General features: G+C 42.1%; 1 protein-coding gene across 4 annotated transcripts in view; it reads right to left on the minus strand.

Annotated features, from left to right (window-relative positions):
- Positions 1-23,312, minus strand: part of STS (steroid sulfatase) — a 102,566-nt gene that overhangs the window by 46,791 nt on the left and 32,463 nt on the right. For all 4 annotated transcript variants that reach the window (XM_053387265.1, XM_053387266.1, XM_053387267.1 and 1 more), the window contains 2 exons: positions 21,128-21,551; positions 11,683-11,819 (listed from right to left, as the gene is read on the minus strand). In XM_053387265.1, the coding sequence (XP_053243240.1) occupies positions 11,683-11,819; positions 21,128-21,551 (561 nt within the window). The remainder of the gene's footprint in view (positions 1-11,682; positions 11,820-21,127; positions 21,552-23,312) is intronic.

Here is a 23,312-nt window from a genome sequence, read left to right on the forward strand (position 1 = left end):
TTGATGTCAGTAATAGAAGTAAGCATTAAAGTCCACTTACATCCCTTCTCAAAGCGCTGAAGGAGAAAATATCATTCCTGCAGTCTCTTTAAATCCTACTTCACATTTGCTTAAATTATGACGAGGTGGCAGACCTGCAGGTGCTGTTTCATGAAAAGTCTCTTTGTGCCCGAATTTCATTAATTTTTAGAGTGAAGAACTGTGACACAATAGAACCTAAAGAGGCCTCTGGGATGGCTTGGAGAATGTTTCACTTTTACATTATTATCCAAGGAAGAAATGTAATACACTCAAAAATACACCTAGAAAAATAGATACATTCAAAGATTGGACTGGAGGAAGAAAACACCACAGAGTCCAACATTCTGCTGCAAGCCCAGATCATCTAACCACTGGCCCTTCTCACAATATTCTATATCAAAGATGTTGGCACAAAGGTAGAGCGGGTGCAATTCACAAAGGTGCCCATAGGCCAAGTTACTCTATGGCCTCATTCTGAGATAATGATAAACTATGATCTAACCTTAATGGATTGTGAGTGAGCTTCAGATTCTTGCACTCACACCTACTCTCTCCACCTCTGGTGCAGCTCTAAGTGGGAGCTCAGAATGTTTTGCTGCAATCTTCAGTTCACATTAGCTTAGGGTTTGTACATAGTGCTAAACTATGACTAGTTTAAACTAGATTCTATTGATACAAGCTAGCTTCATATAAACCGTAGTTTGAAGTTGGCTTCCTTCAACCATAGGTAAGAGTCACCATAGTTTGTCCAGATTCTGATATAATGCTACGAAAGCCCTGCTCTAAAACTATTACAATAAAATAGTTTTAAAACAACAATTGAACAATAACTACATTAGTCTTCTTAACACAGTGCTTAAGTGCAAAGTGCACAGTTTTCTTTGTGGGCAAAATGATTAATGCATTTAGGATTCCTTCCAGTAGCACCTTAGAGACCAACTAAGTTTGTTATTGGTATGAGCTTTGGTTTCTAAGGTGCTACTGGAAGGAAATTTTTTATTTTGTTTCGACTATGGCAGACCAACACAACTACCTACCTGCATTTAGGACTAGAACGATGGAAGGCACCACACTGAGCCGCATGAAATGGAAGTCCATGGTATCTGAAGAAGTGTGCGTGCACACAAAAGCTCATACCAATAACAAACTTAATTGGTTTCTAAGGTGCTACTGGAAGGTATTTTTTATTTTGTTTTGACTATGGCAGACCAACACAGCTACCTACCTGCATTTAGGATTCTTTGTGTGTCAAATCAATGAACAACAGAGTTGAAAGGGATCCTGAGGATCATCTAGTCCAACCCCCTATAGTGCAGGAAAATGCAGCTTCCACATATGGGGATCGAACCGGCAACCTTGACATTATCAGCACCATGTTCTGACCAACTGAGCTATTTTGTTGGCCCATTTAAATCCTTACTATCATTATGCACTTTGTGGAACTGCCTAGAGATTGGGGCGCTCCTGGGAAATAACCACCCACAGACCTAAGACTATGACACAGTGACAGGATGGGGAAGGGGAGGAAAGGCTACCTTTCTAAATGGCACCTCTATCTGCATGCTAAGAATAAGAAAGGCAAAATTCCTTAAGCCCAGCACTGATACAGAAGAACTACTGACGCTTAAATACTTCATTTTCATGCAAGAACTTTCTAGCTAAAAATGTGTTGAGGCATCAGCTGCTGTAAACAAAAACTTAACATATTCAGATGTATGCACTTGAAGTAGAGAGGAAAGATGAATATGTGCCAAAGATGAGGAACCTCTGGCCCCCAAGATGTTGTAGGACTGAAACCACGGGAGCTGTTGCGGAGTCCTGGAGTCCAACAACATCTGGAAGGCATGTTCCTCATCCCTGATATATACAGATGAGTTCAGTCCTGTGCATATGGAAGGGGGAAAGATATACCAAGCAAAGTTAAAATACCAGAGCTTGGAATTATGGCCAGTAAGGTTTTTCAATGCACCATAGCACTGGAAGTTGATGAGAAGCACATACTAAAATTATTTCTTCTTCAATGCTATTTGATGCACATAAGCTCTAGTACTGATCCCCCCCCCCCCTCAGTGGAAAGCTTTGCGGTTTCATCTACTCTGAAGTATCTCTTGAAGAATCAAGAGGAATTACAGGGGGGAAGATGGACAATGCTTTTGAAAGGAAAGTACAGTGAAGAAATGCCCTTGAGTATGGCAATCTCCTTATGAGATTGGAAGACGGCAGGATATTTGCAACACAGAGGCAGCTCACTGAGACTTTTCTCAAGGGAGACACTGGCTCCAATAGCAGAACCAGTATCATGGATCTCCTTTTCTGCAACTGGACCAATGGCTTCAAGTGACAAGAAAGGAGATTCCGACTAAACATCAGGAGGAACTTTCTGACAGTAAGAGATGTTGGAAAGTGGAACAGACTCCTGTGAGAGGTGGTGGACTCTCCTTCCTTGGAGGTTTTTATGGTTTTTAAGCTGAGGATGGATGGCCATCTGTCATGTATGATCTACTTGACCTTCCTGCATTGCAGGGAGATGGAATCGATGACCCTTGGGGTCCCTTCCAACTCCACAGTTCTGTGATTCAGCACAATTTCTTGTAAACTGGCAGTGTTTTAGCAGGCCAAAGTTTATACCACTCTTCCCCTCACTGTCCTCTTGAGAAGGCACATAAAGGCTCCCCTACATGTAAGTCAAAATTAGTTGTTCTTAAGATTTGCCCCCAAAGACATGACCTTCCCAGCTTAGGTTGTCCATTTCTTCCATGATTAGAACCTGTCAAGGACAGAAACCCCAACTACAACACAAACCTCTGGAAGATACAACCCTTTCTTCGGTGGTTGCTTTTCAGGTTTCTAAATCATAAATGTCAGCATCTTTGCATCCAAATCACTGATAAACAGAATAAATCAGTTTAGCAAAGCTTCCTCTGCTTCCAGCCTGTATAATTTTGTATGAGAATCAATGGAGAAAGTGCTGGCTGTTCCTGTGTTTCCATGAATGTGTCATGGCTCCTTGCGTATTAGAGCAGGTGGACTACAACTCTATCATACCTGGTTATGGTGAGAAAGGTGAATTCAAGAAGATCTTACATTAATTTCTTGTTAAGTCACGACAACACTGAGCCTACTGACATAATGAAGGCATCCTGTGCACGTCACAGTTATTTATTTAGGAGGTCATCTATTACGATCCTTATTTATCTCAAAGCAAGCAGCATGCACTGAGCAGTCCTCCATAGGTCTAATATGTGGTCTTATATGTGGCCTAATACACAGTGGCACCCAAACTGACTATCAATATGCAACAGAAAACACCCACAGGGGATGTTCACCAATGAGGATACCCACAGTATTACAAGGTAATACAGAGATGGGGAAGCAGGTTGAATATTTATTGTTGCAATATTGTGTGTATATCTAGAAATAAGATTCTGCTTTGAATATGCAAAGAACTTATCCAATATTTATACAATTTATGGAATCTTGCTGCTAGTTTACATCCCACCTCCCTATTTCTCCTTATCACTTTCGTTACCATCAATGTGTAACTCTGGTGAAGAAACTGTGACCAGCTTTTGTGTTTCCCTCCCTTAATTTGCCCTTCTGTTCACAAAGGTGCCGGCACTTTTGCATCTCTGCCTTGCACTACACTGCCCTATTAGCTTTGTATATCTTAATGCTGTTAAGACACTTGAAGCTTGTTCTGTACTTGCCATCTGTATACAATGCAAGCTGTGAATGAATCTCTTTGCAGACATTGTTAAGAAGAAGAAGAAAACGGAGCCTAATTATGAATTCCCCTCTTGGGAGTCTCACATTGCTGAAGGTAAACTTTGCTCTCTGTCTTTCTGGTTGACATTTGGATTTAGGAAGCAGCAAGAAGCAGCAATAGATTTAGCTGCATTCAGTTTCTTATCTGCCAAAGCACTCCAACATATGTGCTAAAGGATTTGGTTGCAGTAGTGATGGTGACACTCCAGCAGATATTGGCCAAGCTTCTCTACCATCACAGAGGGCAGCCAATATGATCTAGGGAAGAAGGAGTAGGAAAGAAATGGACTTCATAAAGAAGACAGCAGAAGTCTAGGTAGGCAGAAGCATGCCTTCCACATATTTTCCAGATAGAAATAGGGAGATGCTCGTTGTACCACATTTATCCGTATACCAAGAGTCACTTTGCATACTCCAACTGCTCCAGATTGCTCCCAGGAGATCTTTCAGGACAACACTACTCACCTTAGGGGAGCATGGCAGCTACTGCTATGTGGATGTTGGGTTAGTATGTGTGTTGGCAGGTGACAACATCAGGATTGTGCGGAAAAATAACAGAAAGATGCTGCCATTGCTGAAGTAGCAGCGAACCAACAACAACAACAACATATTATTTATACCCTGCCCATCTGGCTGGGCTTCCCCAGTCGCTCTGGGCAGCTTCCAACAAAATATTAAAATACAGCAATGCATCAAACATTAAAAGCTTCCCTAAACAGGGCTGCCTTCAGATGTCTTCTAAAAGTCTGGTAGCTGTTGTTCTCTTTGACATCTGGTGGGAGGGCGTTCCACAGGGCGGGTGCCTCTACAGAGAAGGCCCTCTGCCTGGTTCCCTGTAATTTGGCTTCTTGCAGTGAGGGAACCGCCAGAAGGCCCTCGGCGCTGGACCTCAGTGTCCGGGTGGAAGGATGGGGGGTGGAGACGCTCCTTCAGATATACTGGAACGAGGCTGTTTAGGGCTTTAAAGGTCAGCACCAACACTTTGAATTGTGCTCAGAAACGTACTGGGAGCCAATGTATGTCTTTCAAGACCGGTGTTATGTGGTCTCGGCGGCCACTCCCAGTCACCAGTCTAGCTGCCGCATTCTGGATTAGTTGTAATAATAATAATAATAATAATAATTTATTATTTATACCCTGCCCATCTGGCTGGGCTTCCCCAGCCACTCTGGGTCACCTTCAAAGGTAGCCCCATGTAGAGCACATTGCAGTAGTCCAGGCAAGAGATAACCAGAGCATGCACCACTCTGGCGAGGCAGTCCACAGGCAGATAGGGTCTCAGCCTGCGTACCAGATGGAGCTGGTAAAAAAACTGCCCTGGACACAGAATTGACCTGCGCTTCCATAGACAGTTGTGAGTCCTAAATGACTCCCAGGCTGTGCACCTGGTTCTTCAGGGGCACAGTTACCCCATTCAGGACCACGGAATCCTCTACACCTCTACACCTCTGCTCCTCTGATCTCAGTTTTCTATTGCCCCCCCCCCTTTCAAACATATGTGAAGCTGCTAAACTCTGTCTGAAACATCAACTCTGACTGACAGCACCGGCTAATCAAGTTCTGCCCCAGCCCTCCCACAAAATATCTTTTGAAATAGTGATGCTGGAGATTTGAACCTGTGGCCTTCTGTATGCAAAGCACATACTTCTCCATAGAGCTAAGTAGCATACTTTCATCCTCTAATGACAAGGGATTTGGCAGCTATATGTGTGTTGCTTCTTGCAAACTATCCACAAAAAGCTGCTCGTGTATTGCTTTATCTTCCTCGCCAATCCTTGACAGAAATAGACCTTGCACAATCTTGGACATATTTTTTGGAAGGTCACATTACTTGGTTGTCACACCGCTGACTTTATTGCTGTACCCCGAAGCCAAATATGCACCACTCATGCCTCATGCATTTCAAAGCTCTCTTAAAGGAATGCTGTGCATTTTACAAGACAGCCACATTTGAGATGGGACAAGTCATCCCAAATCACTGGTATTATATTAGTTTTATGTGATCTGATCATTTTGCTTTAAGGCATATAGTTCAAATACATCTTACTCTTTTCCCCAATAAACATCTATGCATGAACAGATTGATTACTATAGTTGGTTCTCTGTACAGGGCACAATTTCCTCAGATGGGCAATGAGTAGCCTACAGGATGTACCATAGAACACATATGTGTTCTCCGCAATCTGAAGAATCCTTGTGTGCTGACTGAAAGGGGAAAGAGCTTTTCTGAGTAAAAATCCTCAGCAATGGGAATGGAGCAATCGGAATCTAATTTTCCAGAGATGGCAACAATTAATTCTACAGATATCAGCAACAAACCAATATTTGCAAAAATTTGTCCAATACACGTATTATTGTTTTCCTAGTTCAACATATATGTACTTCCAATTCATGCTAACAGAATCAGATTTAGAAATGGAGGCAGTGAGAGATTTTACTTTCTTGGACTCCATGATCACTGCAGATGGAGACAGCAGCCACAAAATTAAAAGACGCCTGCTTCTTGGGAGAAAAGCAATGACAAACCTAGACAGCATCTTAAAAAGCAGAGACATCACCTTGCTAACAAAGGTCCGTATAGTAAAAGCTATGGTTTTCCCAGCAGTGATGTATGGAAGTGTGAGCTGGACCATAAAGAAGGCTGATCGCTGAAGAATTGATGCTTTTGAATTATGGTGCTGGAGGAGATTCTTGAGAGTCCCATGGACTGCAAGAAGATCAAACCTATCCATTCTTTTTTTATTTATTTATTTAAAAAATTCTTGTTTTACAGAAGTATGTGTAATGTCTCTCGTATTTTTTCCATGTAACATTTTTACAAAACAGTTTCATTTGTTGAGGCATTGGGGGGGGGAAGGGGGGGGAAAGATGGGCGGGGGTGGGGTCGGGTGGCGATGTTTCTAGTTTGCTTAATATATGTAGGGTTTGGTGTCAGCGTTGCTCGTGCAGGTTCTCTGCTGTTCATTTGTATTTCTTTGGTGGTGAGAGAGGTTGGGGTTGGCCTAGGGTGTGGTTGTTTGTTTGTGATTGGCTGTTGTGATCTTTTTTGTGTGTGTGAGTGGGGTGGGTGGGTGGGTGTTTTGGATCAGGTTAGCCATATTGATTTGTATGCTGTTGGTGGATTATTGTCATTGTCTTATTGGGCTGTGTATGTGATAAAGGGGAGCCATTCTGAAGGAAATCAGCCCTGAGTGCTCACTGGAAGGACAGATCGTGAAGCTGAGGCTCCAATACTTTGGCCACCTCATGAGAAGAGAAGACTCCCTGGAAAAGACCCTGATGTTGGGAAAGATGGAGGACACAAGGAGAAGGGGACGACAGAGGACGAGATGATTGGACAGTGTTCTTGAAGCTACGAACATGAGTTTGACCAAACTGCGGGAGGCAGTGGAAGACAGGAGTGCCTGGCATGCTCTGGTCCATGGGGTCACGAAGAGTCGGACATGACTAAATGATTAAACAACAACAACAAAACCTGCTGAGTACAGAGTCTCACGGGTGCCACAACTATGATGTAGAAGGGAAGGTGGGGCTGGGCACCAACTTTGACTGTTGCACAGGGCACTGCTGAAATTTGAGCTATGAACATCTGCAAATAATGCTGGGGAGAAATGTAAGAGCAATGAGTTTTCAGAACACATCCTCCCCACCCTCATGAAGCACATAATGTTTTTCCAGGAAATGCTCACTGAATCATTCAGTACAGTCCAAAGAAGCATCAGGTTCTGGAAGCGTGCACAGGACTGCAAAGGTTCTGTATTTTATTTTATTTTTAAAAAAGACCCATACTTTTACATTATTGATGCAGCAAAGTGAAGATTCAGTTTGTCCACTGTTTACAGATTAACTCAATTAACAAAAGCAAAGCTGTGTCAAGAAAGAATCTTAAATACAATCCTCCACCCCCAAGCTCCGGTTCTTACAAAACAGCTTTGATGTTTTTGGCAGTATCATAATAGCTTGCTTTGATTCCCTTTACATGTCCTTAAAAAAAACCTCCAACTTTTAAAAGCAAATGTATGAATATATTTGTTAGGACACTATCACTGATGCAACCTGTCAGGAAAAAATAGCCTTGTATATCAAACTAGTTGACAGGCAAATTCTAACTTCAAGTTTCTGATGTTCAGAACTAAGATATCATTGGCTGTCCAAAGTTTATCCTTTTCTGCTGACTTGGATGCATGATGAATAAAGCCCTTAATGGTCTACAAGAATAGCTTTTGTTTCCCATGAAAGGGATTCCTCCAATTCACTTTTTCTGTACGTGGAACCATTGTTTATGTTCACTGTTAAGTTGATGCTGTGGAAAGGACTATCTCATGACTGCATGATCCCTATAATTCTTTAAATGTATGTGGGTGTTGTTGTTTGGAAAAAATCATTTAAAAAATGTAACTGTCAAATATCTTATGGTGTAAAGGTTCAAATGCTTTAAATAAAACAACAGGCCACAAATATTCAGAGGACCAATACCATATTGCACAACCCAGAGGTGTAACTGCCATTGAAACAGTAGAAACACCTATAACACTGTCATATCTGCAAGCCTATCTGTCTATGACTTGCAGATTACATATCAGGTGGACAGCTGGCCTTCACAACGGATTCTACGTGCTTTACTGTTTTAGGTGGTTGATGGTACATCGGACCTGTAGCTGTGCACTGCTTCTGACCCCAGTACAAAAATCAGCATTCACAACATTTACAGATTGCACTCACTTGAATTTGGCCATTGCTATTCTTTGGGAAAAACTGAGCATGCTTGAGCAAAGGCGTTCAAGCTGACAGCTTTGGAATGGATACCACTGGGGCTGTCACAGACTTTAGCACTTTTAGAATAGATTATCACCATCAGAGACTGCTTAATCCTCTAGTTTCTCTCAGGGAATGAAAAGGAGGGGAAATGTATACCGGCAGAACAATGTCATGAGTGCTGCTACATAGTACACAAGTACGCTCATTTCTAGCCATAGAAATGTGGGTTTTTAAAGAAACAGATCTACAATCAATGAAAGTTTTAACCAAATATTAATGCAATGATGAATGACGGTATTGAGCAATAGTTATATTCAAGTTACTTGCTCTTCAGTAGTCTTACAAGCAGGGCCAGATTTAGGTTTGATGAGGCCCTAAGCTACTGAAGGTAAGGTAAAGGTAAAGTGACCCCTGACCATTAGGTCCAGTCGTGGCAAACTCTGGGGTTGCAGCGCTCATCTCGTTTTATTGGCTGAAGGACCCGGCATACAGCTTCTGGGTCATGTGGCCAGCATGACAAAGCCGCTTCTGGCGAACAAGAGCAGTGCACAGAAACGCCGTTTACCTTCCCGCCGGAGCGGTACCTATTTATCTACTTGCACTTTGACATGCTTTTGAACTGCTAGGTTGGCAGAAGCAGGGATTGAGCAACGGGAGCTCACCCCGTCGCGGGGATTCGAACCGCCGACCTTCTAATCGGAAAGTCCTAGGCTCTGTGGTTTAACTCACAGCGCCACCCGCATCCCATACTGAAGGTAATGGGGCCCTTTATATGTCCAGCTGTCCTTGATCAACAACAAATTGTTGCTGTTTTTTGTGTTGAATATATGAAATATGGTCATTTATGGACCTAATATATAAAGCCATTTGCACATGCAGAATGTAGGCACCTTATATATAGAAATGAGCAAACTAGTGATATTTTAGAGAGCAGGCAAGCAGTAGGGGCATTACTTACATCATAGGAGCCAACACAACACAAAACACTGTTGCTGTATGTAGGTTTTATTTTATTTGTTTTTTATCTTATATTTTGGAAATGTACATCCAGGTTTTTTTTACTTTGATTTTTTTTGGGGGGGGGCCAAGAGAGTGGGGCCCTAAGCTACAGCTTGTTTAGCTTATACGTAAATCTGGCACTGCTTACAAGAGTCATTGTTTGATGACTGTAGCCTCACTTTTCAAACTATTTCAAATAGCAATTCATAAATGCCTTAACAGTCAGGGAGTGGGAACATCCATCATAGCTTTGGATATGTTGGTTTATTCCCTTCCAATTTATTGGTCATATCATCACTCACTGGCTGTTTTCAATTGTATCAAAAAGTCTGCGCGTGTCTCTTGATGTGATAAATGACTATGCAAACAAAAAAGTGCCTCCCACTGTTTTCTGAACAATACAACTATTTGTTGGATTTGTTCAAGATTAATTGCTACCACAGTACTCAGTGATGTTATCAAATCTGCCCAGTATACATTTTTTACTATCACACATGCTACAGAGGAATTTCAAAATAAAAATAAAAATCAGTAAGCCTGAATGTTCGTGAGTGATATATTTCCACAATGAACTGGTATCATTACAATTTCTATGCAAAAACTGTAACTTGATTTTACAATGAAATGAAAGACTGCACACAGGTCCCTGTATTCAAAACCTTGCAGTATAGTTATGAGTTTACCTGAAAAACTGGATAATGAGTGCCACTGCTTTCCTGACTAAAAAAGAATGAGCACCATAAACATATGAGTTAGGAGAAGATCTATGGTATTAGCCAACTAAATCCTGGAGAAATTATTGGTAAAATTACTGAATTCTGAGTGGTAGACCACTATTTCCTGTGCTTCAATAAAGATTACACAGTAATTTTGGGTAGAGCATCACTCCTCGTCATCTCCTATGTTCCTGCATCTTCCTACATTCCTATATTAATACTAGTTGCCATGAGAAAACTACATTCTTGGGGGGGGAGAGAGAGACCCATCACTGTAGCCTTGTGTTGCTCTTGCAATTCATAAGCGGAAGTTTGGTGCTAAATTTGGACTAGAAATGTGAATGAGGTTGAACTCTGTACACTTGCAATCAGAGCGTGCCATTTCAGCGTTCCTTATAAAGCAGGCATCTACTGCAGAGGTGAAAGTCAGCTTGCGGTAATTTAATAAATATGGCATTGTTTACTGAAAATAATTTTGTACTTTGCTTTATTGAACCAGAAATGAGTTGGAGGTGAACGGGTGGGAGGAATGAAAGGTGAATATTATCTTTTAGTGTTGCTGCTCTTCAGCTTGATTGTTTCAAGCACGAACTTGTTTTCACAGATGATTACCTCTAGAAATGGAGAGTCGTTCCAATACGCTGACAAATAAATCAGGACCCTTTGCAGAAACGGGTAGATTAGCACTCCTTGGAAGCCTGGGCATTGCGAGACTCTGTGCCCTGAGCAATTTCTTGCTCTTTCTTGTTTGTCTTATGCCATCCTTTGTGAAAAGTCACCACTTTGTATGTTAGAATTCAAAATAATAACTAGCATTAACTAATGGATACAGTCTAGCAGAAGGAGAAGCACACTTAGCTGCCATTGATTTCAAAAGGGAACCAAGGCTGACAGTAGGTTTAGATGCTGCAAGTGCCGGCAGAGACCTGTGCAGTCTCTACCAGCTGGCTGCCAGTGTTTCATTTGTATGTGTGAAAAGGGATAAAGTTGGGAAGGCTGTAACAAACAGATATTTTAGTGTGCAGCACAGGAACTTTGGAACTCCCTGCCTATGGACATCAGGCAGTCGCCTTCTCTGTACCTGCTTAAGATTTTTGTTCAGGTGAGCCTGTTCAGACAAGTTCAGAACCTGTCCTGTGTTTCTATCGGGTTTTAGTTTATTATTGATTTTAATTATTTTTCTAATATTCTGAATAATTGTTTTAACTGCTTTTTACTGATAATTTTATTGTTTTACTCTTTTCGTAAAAGCACTCTGACGTTTATTATGACCAAGGGCTGTATACATGTTGTGAAATAAATACCGCTTGGAGAATTCTGACATATTAAGCAGTTTAGCAATGCTTTCAGATAAATAAATAAAAAAGCTACATATATTTCTAAAAGGCAATTAACTCAGGTGATGTAAAGCCACATAACATACCTACACTCCAGTCCATTTCTTCCAGGGCATCTCCATATAATCCATGTTTGCTTTTTCCTCTGAAAGCTTGGGATGCATAAAGAGCTGTATGGACCTGAGTGTAAGCCACAAAAAGAAGAAATGGTGCATTGGTGTTCCTGAAACAGAAAAAGAGAGAGGAGAGAATATAATATGCAATGAATTGCAATGCAAGGCATACATAAAAACCATTGCCACCCTTATACAAATAAAAAACAGCTTTTGAAGCTTTTCTCTTGGTCACCTTCCCTAGAGAATTCTTGGGTCATTCTGGTTCCACCATTCAGATATATTTGAGGTCATTTCTCTGTGACTTGACTCCCATTTATTTATTAATTTATATCCAACCTTTCCTCCCAAAGGAACCCAAAACAACAAGTTCCGTGCAACAAAATAAATGGCTTTCTCATTGTAAAACCATGTCCTCTAAAGTGTCAGGAGTGAGAACAATGATTCGTAACATATCCCTTCACTCGCACCGAGGATCAAGACCTGAATTTCTCACACCAGCCACCAGTGGAAGGGTTTCTTGCCTTGAGAATGCAGGGCATACATTTTGAAAATAAGTACATTTTATTAGTTGATAAAGATTCCAATCCTATACCCATAAGCCTTAGTGAATCCTGTTTCTGAGTAGACCTGTGTAGGATTGCACTATAAATCATAATAAACACAATACACAAACAATTACATGTTGCATAATTTGCCTTGTACAAAAAAATCATTTTATACATATTATCCAGACAGCGATGTTCCTGTCATCTTCCTTCCCATGCAAGAAGTTGTGACTGGGAATGGAAATGCTTAACTCTTGTCATCTACCACGTAGTAATAAATCAAACAGAGATCTTGAGAGCCCAAAGCTAAAATTGCAAGACAGCAATCCCATTTCCCATGTAGTAGGACCAAATAACTAAGGCAGGTTGATTAAAAACAGTAGCAAAGGAGAACTTATATCTCTTGCAACAGGCATCTAATGGGAACATAGGATTAGAGCGATAAATACAGGACAGGTACAAGTCACCACTTCTATTACAAATGCCCATTTTCAGGAGATAACAACCCCAGAAGCAATATAAAGGATGCCACTACAACACAGAGTTCTTACTCCATCTAATCAATGGTTCATACCAATGGATTTAAAATCATTCACTGCTTTTGCTTTTTCAGTCTACCAGCACTGATTGACAGCTAGCTTTCAGGTAAAGAATCTCACCTATTAATATCCTTTCGACTAGAAAATCAGAGATGGCTATTTTTCTTACACCAAACCCTGGTGGGGATCATAACTGATTACCTCTTCTGTAACCTTGAAAATAGAATGGCACACCAGCTTGTAAGTGGGAGGGAGATTTGACAATAACAGTTAAAGTCCTGTTTTATTAACTGAAGCACTTCAGCAAACAGCTCCTTTGAAAATTTATTGCCATTCACTTCTACACAATTTACCAAGACCTTCCTTTCTCAACACACCTTAAGTTTTATTCATTGAGGGGACAATAAAGTAAACTCTGAGCTTGAATAAAGAAAACATCATACACATTCATATGGCCATGAAACCTTAGAAGCCCAATGCAACATTGTTTAACATATGAAAAACTCTTCTTCATGGTGGTTAAATATATTCCTCTCTCTGTGTGTGTGTCCCATTTTTTGAGATAAAAAGAACCTGAATAACCCCCCCCCCCATCCTCCTTTCTCATGTATGTCTTGTTTTATGGAAAGGAAAGAAGCATCAATAAGCTTGAAATGGAGTGGCCTCCATTAGCAATTGTTTACATTTACACCATACCTTTAAAGCACATTTAAAGTGCATTGCTTCCCTTAAAGAATCCCGAGAACTGTGTTTGTTAAGGGTTCTGAGAATTGTACCATTCTGGTGTCCAACATGGCTCCTATTATTACCGTCCCAAAGCCTGAATGGAGGAAAGGAGCCTTCAAGCTGCTATTTCAGCAAGTAGACCAGTAAGAGAATTGGCAGCATAGGTTCGTTTCTTCAGCTGTTGCAGTAAGTAGCTGTAGTTACTCTCCCTCGTACTGCTTATGCCTAGTGAGTGCCAGGCCTGTTGAAACTGGTGCCAGGCTTCCTTGAACCAAATAAAGGTGGCGTTACAACAGAGATTAGCAACAATTCTTCTGTTGAGACCTGCATTCCCTCAGGCATAATCTGCCAGGAGCCATATCGGTATCCTTATTAATATTACATTTCGATCTAGCATACTTCCTAAGGACACCAGACTGGTGAACAAAACAATACAAATAGAAATAAAATAAGAACAGTAAAAAAAATCCTGTTAATTTTTCTCAAAAAGTCCAAAATCTGCAGATACATTCTGAATTCCACCTTGAATTGAATTTAAAGGTCAAACTTTAAAGTTTGACCATTCCCCTTTTGATAAAATGTGAATTGGATTAAAATGCCTCACGATAAATATTTGGAGGCCTTGCAAGGGATGGAAAAAAGTACCTCGAAAAATGGATTTTGGGTCCACTGGTTATGGGTTAATGCAGATTTGTAGACTTATGGAATGCCTCTACCATGCCAACTGGAGGGTACCATAGGATGCTGTTGGTACACCTTGTTTGGGCTCCTCCTCTTCCTTACTGCTCCCCCTTCTCTTTATTTCTTTGCAAATGGGCTCAGTTGTCACCATGTCACATAGTAAGAAAATACATGGGGATCCTACTGCTCTCTCTGTTTCTTTCTCTCCCTCATAGAGGGCAGGTGAATAGGCAGAAATAGCAAAGCAGAAGAATAGCAGGCCAGGATATGGGACTTGCCAAGTTCCAATAATGCCCTCTCTGCATACCTATGTACTCATTTTGCACTCTTTAATTACGGAATTGCTTGTTATATCCTATTATTTTTAAAAGCTCATACCTCAAAAAGAAACGCTTTATGGCCTTCTCACTAGTAAACTACATATACTTGTAAGCAGTGCTATTTTTCTAGAAAAAGAGGCACCGGAACTCAAAATGGACGCCTCCCTTGTTCTCATACAATGGCAATGGCGCCCACCTGAGAGGAGTTCTGGCAGGTTCCGGCTGAAAAAATGCCCTGCTTGTAACAATAAAACTGAAAAGTGTGCCATTTAAACAAAATATTATTTAAGCCAAAGAGAGTTTGATGTTGGTACAGCTCCCATTTTATAGCTTTAAGTGTGTCATATCAAAATGGCATTTAAAAGTAGGACTAAATTTAAACATGAGTGTAAAATAAAAACCTGAAGTGTCAGGAACAAATAAAGGCTGAGTTTTACTATCTTGTTCAAATATAGAATAGAAATGAGAAGAGCTTGACTTCCATTCAAAGGTTAAGATTTATATATTTTTAAACAAAATAATTGTATGTCTCAGTTATCTATTCCTATGCAGAGTCATTTTTCTATGCCCTCAAACAGCTACATACATTTTTGACATTTACTTTTTCATCCCTATTTCATAGCCTTAAATCTTCAGATATACAGCATCAGAGAATGATATATGCTTTGCTATCCATGAGACTATAAACAGGCTTTGTCAGTTTCAAGCAAATGTCCAACTTTTCTTCTTCTTGCAAATGCACACACTCTCCATTCTCTATTATCCCACATATAAAACAAATGTTTCACTCGTAATTCTTGTGAGCTACCCCACAGACAGTTTTCTAAGCTTTTGCCACACAAAATTTCAGAGAAATCAGAAGCTTCACCAATTTTTAAAAGAAAACTGCTTAAGAAGCATTCTTTTTTTCTATTTAGAGTTAAGTGAATGTGATTTTGTTTCTTTTTCTCCAACAGTAGTGGCTCGACATCCCAGTGCAGAAATGCACTGAGAAAACAATAGCTTCTAGACTAATTCGAAAGAAGTAAATTCCCTTTAAATGTGGTAACTGTCGGGATTCAAGCCAAAAGTCAGAGCCTCCAGCTTGGCTCTTAGTCCAGAGGAATTTGGCCACCCTCCAGGTGCCCGGCTTGAATCCTTTTGACCTCCTGTCTGCGTCTCCCGGCAAGATCAAAGGAGGTCTCCAATCGGCGATTCTCCTCAACGTGAAGGAGAACACACCACTCCTCCCCCAGGGAGGGGGAATGAGACAGACAGAAATATATTTACATGTCTTTATTCCTGTCTTTCACCAGTACAGAGAAAACATGTCTGCACACTCTGATTCCCAGTGCAGAGAGAGAATAAAACTCCACCCATGTACTTCCAGTACAGGGTCATGTGTCGCTCTGAGGTAACATCCGGCTCTCAGAGCACTTCTCAGACTGTGCCTGGTTCCCACGGTACAATCCAGTAACACCCACATCCTGTTTACCATTCCAGCCACCTGGTGCTTGCTTCTGCATTGCTCCTTTTTCGTAACATCCTCCCCCAAAAGAATCAATGCGTGTTGCAGCAAGCAAAGCATGGTCCAGAGAAGAAAACAAACAGTTGTTATACACATAACACTCCCCTGTTGTTTCAGTTCCACCCTTGGAACTCCCCGCCACTGGTTTCCCCAGTGTACCTCTCTGGTTGTCTGGTTTCCAAGGAATGAGTGCATCTGCATTACCTTGGCTAGCAACTCTCTGTTGTGTCTTTGTCTCTGACTTAGACACAGCTCCAACCTGTCCTCGGTTGTTTACAACAGCAACACATGCAACAGCTAAGTTTGCAAACTCTTTTGAGTACCTCTTGGGTGGTTGACCCTTTGTTACTCTCTCAGACCTACGTATGAGGTGCTGATCCTCTCTGCTCACTGGTCCAGTCTCAGGACTCTTTGGAGAACTAGTTCCAATGGTAAACAGTGGTTCATCCTTCAGTTGTGAAGGCCTATCTATTGTGTGAGACTTCCTCTCAATGACTGTGACAACTGAGCTCTCCGAGCTATCAGTGTCATCACTTTCTGTACAGCTGAAATCAGTGAAATCATCATCATCTGAATCGTCATCAGTGGGAAAAGTGTGTACTATCACTCTCTCCTGTTCAGGAGCACTCTCTAGAAATTTTGTGAGAATCACCTGACCAGATTCAGACAAAATTACTCTGTAGAGACCCTTTTCATACCCCACAAAAATGCCTCTGGCATTCTTTACTCCACCTGGAGCTTCTGTTCTCACATGAGACCCAAAAACCTTGAAATGGGCAACAGAAGGTTTTCTGTGGAACAGTTTCTCAAAAGGAGAACTTCCCAACTCTTTTGAAACCTTTCTCACTTTCGTATAACAGTACGACATTAGAGACTCGGCCCAGAACTCATGTGGCAGATGTGAACTTAGCAATTGCGCTTTCATCCCCTTTTGCAATTCTCTGTTCACCCGTACACAGACACCCCTGTTCCACGCTTCCGCTGAAACAGAAATCTTGTGTCTGATCCCCTTCTTCTGCAGGAACCTTTGGAAATCCTGTAAAAGAAAAATCTGCTTTTCATCTGTGAATAGACAATCAATGTTAGCATCATGCATACTCTTAACTTTGTCACAAAACTCCTGAAACCTCTCCAAGGCTTCCTGTGGCTTTCTCAACACATAAACCCAGACATAGTTAGAGAAATGATCCACACACACAAGATAATATCTTGCATTGCCTCTAGATGGTTCTAGAGGACCAATCACATCAGCATACACCCGCTGAAATGCTCTGTTGACTCCGGTCACCTTCTTGCTCACACCTGCAAGAGAAACTAGGTTAGACACAGATGAATTACATTCCATGTAATCACTTTGTGCAAAAGTCAACAAATAAAGTCCATCCTTCTCCCTGGCTGAAAGAAATAACTCTCCATCTTTGTAGATCTTGCAGCTCTCAGCATCGTAGGACAGTTTCAGTCCTTTCTTTGCAATCTGCGAAACACTCAGCAGATTGAACTTCAATTCAGGAACCAAGTAAACATTGTTTATTGTCAAGTCCAGACTCTTAAGATAGACAGTCCCCACGCCGGCCGCTTCCAGCTCCTGACCGTTGGCCTGTTTTACAGCGAAGCTTTGCTTCTTAAACGATGAAAAGAGCCCTCTGTGTGGGGACATATGAACCGTGCAGCCCGTGTCAATTATAAACGCGTTCCCAACATCTGGCGTGGTTCCCTTCGCCATCAAAGCCTTTGCAGGTTTCACCATAGGCTTGGTACGACCTTTGCCTGACGCCTCAGGCTTTGCTGAGCGGCCCTTCGCTCCTTTTGGCTGACGTGGCTTCTTACAGCTCCGCTGAAGATGCCCAGCCTGTCCACAAGTGTAACACTGCACAGCATTCAAAGCTACAGCATCTTTCTCCAGTAGCTTCATCGGTGGGGGAATTAGAACTCCGTTCCTCCCTCCCCCTGTCCTTTTCCTCCAGTGCAGCATGCCGGCTGTGTTCATCTAGAACCACGGCACTCAGGGGCACTCCCCCCTTCTTGGCATCCATGCTGAATCCAAGGGTCAGCTTTACACTCAATCTCAAGCCAGCTTTCACTTTTCAAGCCAGTAAAACTCCAAAAGTCTCTGTTTACTGCTTCACTGGCAGGCTTGCCTTTGGGCTGTTTTTTCAAAACCCTTGCACAGCTGCGCAGATACACTTTCGATTTCCCAGGCTCTTTTTAGGCCACTCAGTAACTGGCAGACGTTGCCTAGCAACCTACTCAGGACGGAACTCCTTATCTCACCACAGGAATTCCTGGTATGCAAGCTTGCTCTTTCAGAGCTTGTTTTTTTCAAACGCAGCTTGTGAACCAGAAAATAAATCTTTCTGCGTTCATTCTTCTCTAGCCCGAAATGCAGCATACCTTTTTTGGGGCTCCGTTGCCTTGAAACACACTCCTCTCGGTGTCCAGCTGTCTGTTTCAGCTTCTGGCTGCAGGCAGACGCTTTTCTTTATCTCCTTAGGTGCAGAGGATGGCAACGATTCATCGACCTCTCACCTCTCATGCAGATTCTCATAGATCAGATAACCATCGGTCTGCTACCAGTTGTCGTAATTCAAGCCAAAAGTCAGAGCCTCCAGCTTGGCTCTTAGTCCAGAGGAATTTGGCCACCCTCCAGGTGCCCGGCTTGAATCCTTTTGACCTCCTGTCTGCGTCTCCCGGCAAGATCAAAGGAGGTCTCCAATCGGCGATTCTCCTCAACGTGAAGGAGAACACACCACTCCTCCCCCAGGGAGGGGGAATGAGACAGACAGAAATATATTTACATGTCTTTATTCCTGTCTTTCACCAGTACAGAGAAAACATGTCTGCACACTCTGATTCCCAGTGCAGAGAGAGAATAAAACTCCACCCATGTACTTCCAGTACAGGGTCATGTGTCGCTCTGAGGTAACATCCGGCTCTCAGAGCACTTCTCAGACTGTGCCTGGTTCCCACAGTACAATCCAGTAACACCCACATCCTGTTTACCATTCCAGCCACCTGGTGCTTGCTTCTGCATTGCTCCTTTTTCGTAACAGTAACATCTCCTAAAGACTGCTCTGGCAAGGCATGAGTGTCAAATGCACTGACTATAGTGTTAATTAAAATAATTAACACATGAGGGCTGCTGTCTTTACACCATTAACCACTTGTAAATTGAAATTAATGTGCTATATAGATGGAAAATAATAAGTTCTGTTGGATATAACTGGGACTCATGTATATCTCGTTTGTCTTCCTTTTTAGAGAGGTGCTCACTATAGCAAAATGCATCTTCACCATGCTAGTTTTTAGCAGCTACCCCAGCGTGGGGCCATACCTGGAGTATATGCTTTGCATGCAGAAGACCCCAGCTTCAATGCCTAGCAAAACAGGTGATACAAAAGACCAGCCATGGTGCATGAGGCTGGGTGCAGCAGTGCTGCTGCTTACAGGACTGGGATGGCAAGTCAGGATGGTGGCGAAGACATAAGAGATTTAGGTTGATGACTGTGGACACAAATGTGTAGGTAGAAGACATGTAGAAGACACCTCCCAGAAACCCAGAGCTGGGAAGTCAAATCCCAGAAGTCCTTTCCTCTAATTGCAAATGTGTGAGGGTTGACTGTGGTTCTGCAGTACAGAGGGGAAAGTACTCTGCACATGCTCAGAGGCACCTCATTGGTTTTTTTCAGTGCCAGAGTCAACACCAAGATATCAAACACAACTTCCAGGGTGGAATGCTATTCCAAATTATAGTTTTCTGGCAGAGTAGAGTGCAACACTTACTTCCTAGACAAGGCATAGGCAAACTCAGCCCTCCAGATGTTTCGGGACTACAACTCCCATCACTGGTCCTGTTAGCTAGAGATGATGGGAGTGTAGTCTCCAAACATCTGGAGGGCCAAGTTTGCCTACGCCTGTCCTAGACCTCTTTTCCTTGCATAAATAAAAATGACAAGCCTACTGGGGACCCACACCTGTATATCTAAACAGGGGGTTGCTCCTCCTCAGGGTATCTCCCTTCATATTGCATTCCCATGACATTTTGGAGGAAGTCTGGGTTGGCCCTCAAAGTCAAATTAACAAATTAACATTAGCAACACTTCCAATTATGAAAGGAAGAGTGAGCACAAGAGACCACATGATCCTTACCCACCCTCCTGAGCCACTGCCAACCTGGTGCTCTCCTCACCACTTCACTAAACCATCCTGATCCTGGCAAGTAGCAGAACCTCCACAGCTGTGAGGGTGGCACCCACCCAGCCCCTACCTCATGCACTGTGACTACAAAAGACCTCTGCTGGATAACATGGACATCTGCTGACTGCCAAGAGTAGACAATATTTGGCAAGGTGGACAAATAGATTAGTATACAATACATCTTTCTATATTATATAGAGCAAGCTGCAAAATTTGTGAGTCACCACCATTAACACTAACTACCAGCCATGTGCTGAGGCCTGCCAGGATCTTGACAACCCATTTGTGGTGTTACACAGACAGCAGATCCAGGAGATTTTCTGCATCCCTGGTAAACTGATGGCCGCCATTTGACTTCATGACAACAAGCTGAGCAGCGATCCTACGCTGTAGAATGTGTAGGCAGGGCCTAGAGATCAGAGCAGGAATTCAAGAAAAGTACTGGGACTTTGGACAGTAGTTTGTAGGCAGGATGGGGAGAGAAGAGTAAGAATTAATGCAAGGAGCTGACCCTAAGAGATTTCTGAATGAACACAGATGAAGTTCTGGGCTGAATTAGAGGTGTCTACAAATCAGTGGCGTAGCGTGGGGGGTGCAGGGGGGGCCGGCCGCACCAGGCGCAACATCTGGGGTTAGGGCAAATCCACGGGTTAGGGGACGCAAATCCACGGGTTAGGGGGCGCAAATTACTTGCCTTGCCCCGGGTGCTGACAACCCACGCTACGCCACTGCTACAAATATATGGCTCTTTCCTGTCTTCACACTCAATTTGTTACCTTTCAACAATAACGCCACAAATGGATGGGAAATGAGTAGTGATTTGTTCACCTACCAAATCACAGGCACCTCTGTAAACAAGCTATCACTCTGAAATTCAAACACTTTAAAACTGAACACCCTTACCTTCCTATGAATCTTTTGGCTTCCTCTGTGAATCTCTGAGTGAGGTTCTCATAGTTCCAGGGTTGTTGGATAATACTGTGATTTCGCATCAAGAAGCAGTTAAGGTTCCGGAAGTTATAAAAGAAGAGCAGCAAAACTCCAACTATCACTGCAGCTATTAAGAAGAAGTAGCCCAGTACTCTGCAGGGAACTCTGACAAGGCCAATGTAATTCAGTATCGCCAAAGAGATCAGAGCAATCGCCGTGGTCTGGAGCACTGCACGAATGTGCATCTTCAGTCCAGCACTAAACACGCTTCCGTGACCAGGTTTACAGTCCCTAAGATTGTTCACAGGCACCCCGTAGAAGTAATCAAATCCATGATTTAAAGGGTGGTGGCAGAAGTCATCACTGCTGTTGCAGTTAATCCCAAGATGCCATTTTCCTAAATGCAGGGGAAAGACACATATTTCAAACAGGTATTTAAATAAAATGTAGACTTGTATCTTTTCCACTGTATGTATATATCTATACAACTGGTACACCTCCTTCCTCTTTTGTGCAAATTTTGTGCAATTTTTGCCTCGGTCCAGTATACCTGAAGGAGCGTCTTCACCCCCATCGTTCTGCCCGGACACTGAGGTCCAGCACCGAGGGCCTTCTGGTGGTTCCCTCACAGCGACAAGCCAAGTTACAGGGAACCAGGCAGAGGGCCTTCTCGGTAGTGGCACCCACCTGTGGAACGCCCTCCCACAGATGTCAAACTACCAAACTTTTAGAAGACATCTGAAGGCAGCCCTCTTTAGGGAAGCTTTTAATGTTTAACAGGCTACTGTATTTTAATACTTTGTTGGGAGCCGCCCAGAGTGGCTGGGGAAACCCAGCCAGATGGGCAGGGTATAAATAAATAATAATAATGCTTCTTTTGTGCAAATTTTCATCACTCTACTGGACATTGCAGAGCTGCTATGCTCAGGTCCTGCTTCCTGGCTTCCCACAGGCATCTGGTTTGCCACTGTGAGAACAGGTTGATGAACTAGATCGCTTTGGCCTGATTCAGCAGGGCTCTTCTCACGCTCCTGTTCTTTGTTCTTATTCTTCAGAGAATTTTCCGTTTCTTACGATTAATTTGGAATTTCACAGGGTGTCAGGCAGAGCGGTAAGGCCTCATATCATCAAAGTGCAGTACTATATCAACATTACATTTCAAGTTAAAATGACTGCTTTTGTGCCAGTAAATTTAAAGCCGGCTAGATGGCAAGGTGAGTTGTAAGCTGCTTCCATGAATAAGTTAATTGAAGTGAATGTAGATGACTGTAATAATGAAATTAACAGAGCTTTCAAGATCCGTACTATAGTTTTCCCATCAAGAAAGCACACATGATTTAATAACCCAAGGACAACTCGAGCATTACATCTATTTAGCTTCCAGAGAGTAAATTAGAATATTCTGGGGAAAATTCGACTTGCAGTACAGCACCCTACAGAACATCATAGGGCAGTTATCAAAAATGAGCATTTCCTGGTGTTTCCCTTATACAATGGAATGCCCTTCCATCTTCCATATGTGATACATTTGGGTTCTATGGGCTGCAATCAAGCTGTGTGTATATGTGTATATTACAATTAGTTGCTTCAGAAATCTTGTAAAGGCATACATTTTGCCCAGGCTTTCGCTGACCCACTAGATCAGACCCTGTGTATGCATTATTTTTCTTTGTTTTTATACTACTGTTTTACTGCTTTTATGCTGCACATTTGTTTTAATGATATTGGGTTTTTCATGTTGCATACTGAGTAGGGATTTTAAAACATTGAGCAGTTTGTAAATGCTTTAGAAAAGATTCATAAATAAAATAGGATAAATTACAGATATTTATCTAATAATGTAGCAAGAAACAACCATTCTTTTAATCTTGCTATTATTATTCTCTGGTTCTTCTGTTTTATTTTTATGTGAGCGATCAATGTTTTATTGTTGTCATGTTGACTGAGAGGTATGTTAGCCAGGCTAAAGGGCTACTGTTTGGAGAGCAATGTATAAACTCTTCAAATGAAAAAAAAGCAAACAAATAATATGGGATCTTGAAACAGTGACTCAAGATTAGGGCTACAAACATATGGATCCAATACCTTTATAATAATAATAATAATAATAATAATAATAATAATAATAATAATAATAATAATTTTATTTATATCCCGC

Source organism: Podarcis raffonei, chromosome 4 (assembly GCF_027172205.1).
Source record: "Podarcis raffonei isolate rPodRaf1 chromosome 4, rPodRaf1.pri, whole genome shotgun sequence".
NCBI classification, from domain to species: Eukaryota; Metazoa; Chordata; class Lepidosauria; order Squamata; family Lacertidae; genus Podarcis; species Podarcis raffonei.